Here is a 7,411-nt window from a genome sequence, read left to right on the forward strand (position 1 = left end):
CATTGATAGATGAATGGATAAAGAAGAAATGGTGTGTGTGTGCATGCACACACACACACACACACACACACACACACACACTGGAATATGAGCCATAAAACAGAATGAAATCTTGCCATTTGCAACAACATGGATGAATCTAGAGAGTATAATGTTAAGCAAGATCAGCCAGTCAGAGAAAGACAAATACCATATGACCTCACTCATATGTGGAATCTAAGAAACAAAACAAATGAGTATAGGGGAAAAAAAAGAGAGAGAAAGACAAAGCAAGAAACAGACTGTTAACTATAGAAACTGATGGTTGCCGGAGGGGAGGTGGGTGGGGGGACGGGTGAAACAGGTGAATCTCGGAGGAAGAGTCCACTTATTTTGATGAGCACTGAGAAGTGGATAGAACTGCTGAATCACTATACTGTATACCTGAAAGAAATATAACACTGTATGTTAACTACACTGGAATTAAAATTAAAAAAAAAGAAGAAGAAGAAGAAAGAAAAAAGAAAGTACCCTGAACTCACACCACTCTCCTTTCTTTTGCTAATAACTTCCTTTCCCCACCCTTCCTTCTAGAACAACCTTAGATTTTGTACAGCTCCTCGGAGCATCGCCCTACTTGCTCAATGGGATGCTGCCCCATGCATTAACTGCTTAATAAAGCCAGTTAGGTCTTCAAATTCACTTGGGTTGAATTTTATTTTTCAGCACTCGTATTCTTGTAGTGGCTTAAGTAATTAATCCGCCTGACAAATTACAAAGCCTTTCTAACCCCCTTTCCCAGTCATCCTCTGCTCTTTCTGCCTTCCTGCATCTTCTGTGTCCCATTGGAACCACAGTGCCTTCTTTCAATAAACTGAAAGTGTTTATATTGTCAGCTGTGCCAGGAAGGTTTCCAGTAAATTCCCTGGATCCCATATTCTCATTGTCGCCGGAGCCCTCCCTGTTTCCTGTGTGGTATTTCCCAGCAGAATGTAGTACTGACTCCAACTCCTTTGAATGACTGTATTGGCTTCTTCCCCACGTTCTACTTTTTTGCCCAGTGCGAACAAGGGAAGCAAATGGAACTCACATTTCCGACGAGAAGGCTAAATGGTATCGCCATGTGGGAAAACGGTGTGGCCCCTTTTGATAAAGTGAAATGAGTACTTACCATATAATCCAGCAATCTCACTCCTGGGTATTTAGCCAACAGAAAATAAAAGTATATGTCCACACCAAAGTCTCGTACCAGAATGCAATAACCCAAATCTAGAAACAACCCATGGGTCCATCAACATGTAAGTAGATATACAGATTGTGGCAGGGTCACACAATAAAAAAATACATAGGATAAAAAAAGAATGAATTACTAATACACCTAACGATAAGGATGAATAACAAAAGCACGTGTTAGGTGAAAGATGCTGGTCGCAAAAGAGCGTACGATTCCATTTATACGAGTTCAAGAACAAGTACATCTGATCTATGATGATAGGCATGGAGCAGTGATTGATTACCTGTCAGATGGGTATCGACTGCAAGAGGACTGAGACCAAGAGGTGATGACGAGTCTGCATCTTGGGGTGGTGTTGCTAGTTTTTCCATTTGACAAAATGTATATAGCTAACATTTATATTATGCATTTCACTTCATGTAATAAAAGATGCATCCCGCGATCCAGTGTCAACAACCATTAATATATTTTTGTATCATTCTTCCAAACAGAATTCTTTCTAAAATTACTTGTGAAATCTACATGTTATCAGATGTTCACAGAACTCCCTAAACTGTCCTTAAAAAAGGAAGAACACATATTCGTGCATATCCAAAAGGCACCACTTCTGGGCATTAACCTACCAATGTTGAAGTGCAGGTGTGTGCCTGGCTTGATTGCCTACAAGTCAATCAAGATTGACTAGGGAGCCCCAAGATTTACTGTTTATTGTTCCTGAATCACCTTCCATCTGAGGCTGAACCCAACCAGGGTTGACTCCTGAAGATTTCCATCTGCTGAGTTGCATCAGGGACTTGCATTTCTTCCCAGATGCCAGGAAAACTGGCCTTGTCTGCTGCTTCCGGGGGTCAGGACTGGGGGAGATGGGGTGTTTGCCACAAGATACCATCTGCTGCCCTGTGCTCTGCTTTTGTAACCATTGGTGCAGGGTGTCCTCCCTGGTGCCCTTGTGCTCAGCCCTTAGTGGTTCCTCAGGGAATAAGGGACAGTGTCCTCAGGGCCATCCTGCCAGGGAAGTCCCCCAGCAAAATTCCCTGGGGGACCATGGCCACTGTTCCCAGGACCATTTCTCTGGCTCCCCCTCCTACAGTTCTCCTCTTCATTTTGCATGTTCTCTCCATGGCGTTTCTGTCTTCGCAGCCCCAGCACCCTTTCTAGAGGACTTGGCTGCTTCATGGCGTGAAGGAGAGTTCACTGCCTAGGGAAGGCTGAGCCCTGATTCATATATGGCCCTGTGACTCATTCCTCCTCTAATCCCCATGGGGTCCCTGCAGCACATTAACTATACTTTCCGTATCTTGGGGTAGGATATTGTCTGTTTAAAGAATAAATGAATGGGGGCACCTGGGTGGCTCAGTTAAATGTCTGGCTGTTGATTTCTGCTCAGGTCATGATCTCACAATTCGTGGGTTCGAGCCCTGCATCCAGCTCAGCACTGACAGTGTGGGACCTGTTTGGGATTCTCTCTCTCTCTCTCTCTCTCTCTCTCTCTCTGCCCCTCCCTGATCTCACACACTCTCTCTCTCCAAATAAATAAAAAACTTTAAAAAAGAATAAATGAATGAATTAGTAAATGAATAAATAAATAGGTGTATAACCAATATGATAAATGCAACTAGCCTTGAACGCTAATGCTGATTTATCTAATTGAAAACCTAAGTCTATCTGCCTTATTCCCAAGAAATATAGTATCTCCCTCATAAAGTGTCCCCTACATCATCCCTCCTGCTGCTTGTTCAAGAACCCTCGGGTCTTAGCTTCTGAAAAGTCAGTCCTTTACAGGTTCCTCTGTAGCCTCTTCTGGTCGCTCACTTGGCCATACTTGTCCCACCCTTGGTTGGGGTCCACAGCCACATTCCGTGGCACCTGACAATATTTCCTTAATACCACAGCCCCGGATATCCCCGTGCAAATTTCCTATTCTGCAAATTAAAGTTAGCTTCTGACCTCTGCTCCTGGGAAGACGCTGCAGCCTGGCCCCCCGCTCCTGTGGGCAGGAAGGGCTGCGGGAAAGCCTGGGGGCAGAGCAGCCTCGAGTTCGGGGCAAGGGCAGGAAGCACCTGCAAAGCCATGGATGAGCTGCTGGGGCAGGGGTGCATGGCTGGGTCTCTCAGCTGCTCTGCCAGGGTCTTTGGAGCAAGTACGATCTGTCAGGAGTCTCAGCTGAGAATCAGTTCTTCACAAAGCCTGTCTTCTCTGAAGGAAGCTTGTTACAGATGGAAATCAGTAACTCCGCTCCGCTTTCCAGGCTCTGTCGGTACGACAGGCGGTACAAGTGACCAGAGACGGGCTCACACTGCAGAGCCATGCTCTGTCTCATCTCTGGGATGTAGCAGCTAGGGCTTTGGGTGACTTCTGGGTTCTTGTGCCCTGTGGGTGGAGACAGAGGCCAGAAAGAGAATGAGGCAGAAGTTTGGAACCGGTCTTAGATAAAGGGGGTGGGAAAGGAATGTCCCCCACACTCTCAGGACACACCTGCTCCCAGGAGTAGGTGATCAAAAGTCACCCAGCGAAAGATCCTGCTGCCTGTGGCAGGGGGCAGGGGGAGGGGAGGCCTCTCCCCTTTGGGCATCTGGACGTTAGTAGCCCAGGAAGGAGACCCTGTGATGTCACAGTGTTGGGCGGCACCCGCAGGTTCAGGAGCACCCCTGCAGGAGGGAGTGGGAAGCCCTAGTGCCCCCCGCCGCCCATACGCGATGCCCCGGGGCTCAGCCCCTGGCCTTTACGCTCTACTGGAATATGGCAGCTGCAGAGGGACCCTCCGAGAGTAAGGGCCTCAGGGCACCAGGCCAAGGGTCCGGCAGGACCCGCTCTCCTCCCCGCGGCCACATCGCAGCCACAGTCCGGAGGCGCGTCGACTCTGTGACTCGCACTTCGGAGCCTGACGACTTAACGCTGGGAATAAAGGGACCAAAAAAAAGAAACAACCTGGGAGCGTGAGTGTGGAGAGGAGCCCACGTGAGGAGGAGAGACCTGAAACCTGACAGGACATTTCAGCGCAAGGGAAGGAGGACGGACGAGGACACTAAGTGTCCAACCCATTGTCCACTGGCTCTGAGCTGGTGGCAGCAGAGGCCCGTTTGCTGCCTGTGTGGTTTAGAGCAGGTGTCTCTGCAGATCTGAAGCTCCAGGTCGAGGCTTGAGTGAGAAGAAAAGAGAAATCGGAGAAGGACAGCTGGGTTACAGAATAAAAGAACGGGCGAAGACACACACACACTTGTGTCTCGAACCCATTTCCCAAAGGCTGGTCTCCTCCTTCCCTTTGCAGCTGGCTTTGGCGCCGGGACCTCACCTGGAAGCCCCTTCTCCGATTCCCCAAAGCTCAGTGCTGACCCTGAGTGTCGACAGCGATGACTCAGGGACCCCTTGGTTCCTGAGGACCACAGCTCAGAAACCGTGGGCCTGCCGGGTCGGGAGCAAGACACCGCCCGTGAGGACCCCGTTCTTCTCCTCTGGTCCTCTGTAGGGCATGATTTGTGGGGACACAGTGTTTGTTTAGAGGATCCCTGTCAAACCTTAAACCAAACAATGCACTTTACAGCAGGCTAGTTTTATTTCATGATAAAACAGTCCTTAAAAAATACCGAATCCAGAGGTGTTTATCTCTTTCAACCAGTTGACAGGGAAGAGTTGCATTCAGGTAAAAGAAACCCCACAGTCTAAGGATGTGCTTTGATAGGAGAGTTGCCACATTAGTTGAACCGGCACGTGGTTTTTTTGGTCTGAAACTTTGCTCAGGGGTCCTCACTGCCCCCTACAGGAGAGAGGAGGGAGCCTTTGTGTCAGTGCGGGCATTGGACTCCCCAGGACACAGGGCTCCGCTCAGCCCTTGGGGTCCCAAGGTGTGTGCAGAACTGGGGCCATTGCAAGGGGCAATGCCAGAAAATATGGGGTTCAGCACAGACAACCCCGAGTATACGGTCCTGCTCTAAAACGCTGGGGGGCCTTCTCCCCTTCCTGCCTGTTGCAGGCAACGATCCAGGGCCATCAGGCTCTCTGGCTGATAACGCAGGATGTGGAGACCTGAAGAATTAGGATTAAAGGGACAGAAGGAAAAAGAATCCAGCCTCAAAGTGTCAAAGCCCGAGAAGAAGAGGAGCCTGCGCAGAGCTGAGTCCCCGGGTGTGCAGCAGAGAGTGGCCTCGAGGACAGCGATCCGAACCTCACGAGGGAGCCACTATCCTCAGTGGTAGGGACTGACAGGGCCCTGTGGTGAAGCAAGCAGGTGTTCTGCAAAGGGGCTCGGAGCGCGTCTGGAGCTGGGACCAGGGCTGAGATCCAGGGTCTCACCTGGGTGGAAGGAACAGGCAGAGAAAGGTACGTGTTGGCAGGAGGCTCGGCAGGGCCGCCGCGGCCAGAGTGCAGCGTGTCTCCTGAAAGAGTCCCCGGGGCCACGTGCCGATCGATCGGAAGCTACCGGAGGAACTGGAGGTGGACCCTTTCCGTCCCGCACTCAGCCGCGGGCACAGTCTGGCCCCGGGCAGAGCCAGGCCACAGGCTGTGGGCGTCTGTGCAGGGAACTGGGCCTTGCCGCATCCAGCGAACCGACCGGCACGTCGTGGCCTGGGGTTTCTGTCTGTCTGGGGTCCCACGGGAGATGTCGAGCTGAGCCGTGGTCGCCCCCACGGCTCCCCGGCTGCACCCAGGAAGTTTGTGCACGGGGAGCTGTTGGCTGTGCAGGGCTGTGTCCTTGCTGCTCGCACAGAGATACACGGCGGAGTCCTCTGGCTGTAGGGCGGCCACGTGAAGGTGCAGGTGGGAGCTGTCTGAGCACTCGGGTGTGAAGCGACTGGGGACACTGTCATTTTCGGCGAGTTCCTTATAGCTGTAGGCAAACATGAGCTTCGGTGGCCTCTGAGCACTCTGTTTGTACCAGTACATAGTGTTATGTCCCAGATGTTGTTCGCACTTCAGGGTCCCCTTACTCCCTGTCGCTGCGACCAGGTGTTTTGGTGTCTGGGTAACTGCAGTGTCCCCGGGGACTGTTGGAAGAAAGGGGCAGAATTCACACAGAGAGTATTGCTGCAGCCCTTGGGACTTAGCATGGGATACAGGGGCTGCCCATCGGGACCCAAGACTCACCTGCTTCCAGGAGACAGAGAGCCACACAGCAGAGCAGCCTGAAGCCCATGGTGGAGTCAGGGCCAAGGTGAGCACCATGTAACTAGGTGTCCTGGGCAGGGAGCCAGGCTCTGGTCTCCTTGGCCTTGGTTGGTGGTTGGCCTGTGATGTCACCGTCCCAGACCCAGGGGGGTGTTTCTTCCTCCAGCTTCACACCTTGTCCTTGTACAGATTCTGGCAGAAGGTGGATTTGAATGGACTGGGATGCGCTATTCCTCTGACAGATGCTCCCCTGCTATTAGCTTCCATCCTCGTTTTTAGGCTCTCTCTCTATCCAGCTTCCTTCCAAGACCCCACTCGGCAACAGACCGTTTCCGCTTCAAGAGATCTCCTTCCTTCTCCGCTCAGTCATGCAGATGCTTCCCTCAGTGTCTAAGCCCCATGGAGCCCTTTTGCCCACCTCATGGAGGAGGGAAATAGGAGGGCTGTGGTTCCGTTTGGGCCCAGTGCCCACCACTAAAAAGGCAGGACTGGATGCCAGCCAAGAGTCACACACTGGTGGGGCGGGGGGGGGGGGGGGGGAGGACGAGGGAGCAGCCATCCTCTGTCCCAGCACTGAGGGTACAAAGCTTGGCTGGGCTGAGAGCAAACAGGATGCTCAACGAGAACAACAGAAGGCATCCTGTGCAGGATGAAGGGAAATCAATTTGAAAATGATTTTAGTTTAGTATCTTTGAGGGACCTTCAACTGATGCTCCCAAATGACTCAAGGATGGAGCCCCAATTCACTCTTTTCCTCCTGACCCCTTCCCTCCCTTCAATCCCATCCCTTCCCTTCACCCCGGCCTCAGTTTCAATGGCGCCACAGCGCCTCCTTGTGGCCAAGGCAGCACATTTCCCAGATTGCGGGCTTCGAACCAGCCCAGTGGCGGCGCCGCAGAGGGCGCCCTATCCCTCATTCCACAGATGGGGAGCTGGAGGGGTTGGGGCTGTGATGACACCAGATCCACGGAAGTGTGAAGACGAAAGATGCCTCTGAAACAACAAAAAGTGTTGGCAACGTTGCCGTTCATCCGCATACCTAGGACATTCAATTCCTACTCATTTTTCTAGCGGAATAAAGTCTATCAGACTTTC

General features: G+C 51.6%; 1 long non-coding RNA gene and 1 gene segment (V, D, J or C); both read right to left on the reverse strand.

Moving 5' to 3' along the window:
- Positions 1-677: 677 nt before the first annotated feature.
- Positions 678-4,460, reverse strand: LOC131508857 (uncharacterized). The gene is made up of 2 exons (XR_009260179.1): positions 3,689-4,460; positions 678-3,583 (listed from the first exon to the last, which is right to left on the reverse strand). It is a non-coding gene; the product is annotated as an uncharacterized LOC131508857 (long non-coding RNA).
- Positions 4,461-4,747: 287 nt separating this feature from the next.
- On the reverse strand, positions 4,748-7,027 carry LOC131508843 (T cell receptor beta variable 4-1-like). The segment is given in 2 exon segments: positions 4,748-6,195; positions 6,296-7,027. Coding segments are annotated over 2 exon segments (618 nt in total).
- Between the last annotated feature and the right edge of the window lie 384 nt (positions 7,028-7,411).

This window comes from Neofelis nebulosa, chromosome 4, assembly GCF_028018385.1.
Source record: "Neofelis nebulosa isolate mNeoNeb1 chromosome 4, mNeoNeb1.pri, whole genome shotgun sequence".
Taxonomy (NCBI): domain Eukaryota; kingdom Metazoa; phylum Chordata; class Mammalia; order Carnivora; family Felidae; genus Neofelis; species Neofelis nebulosa.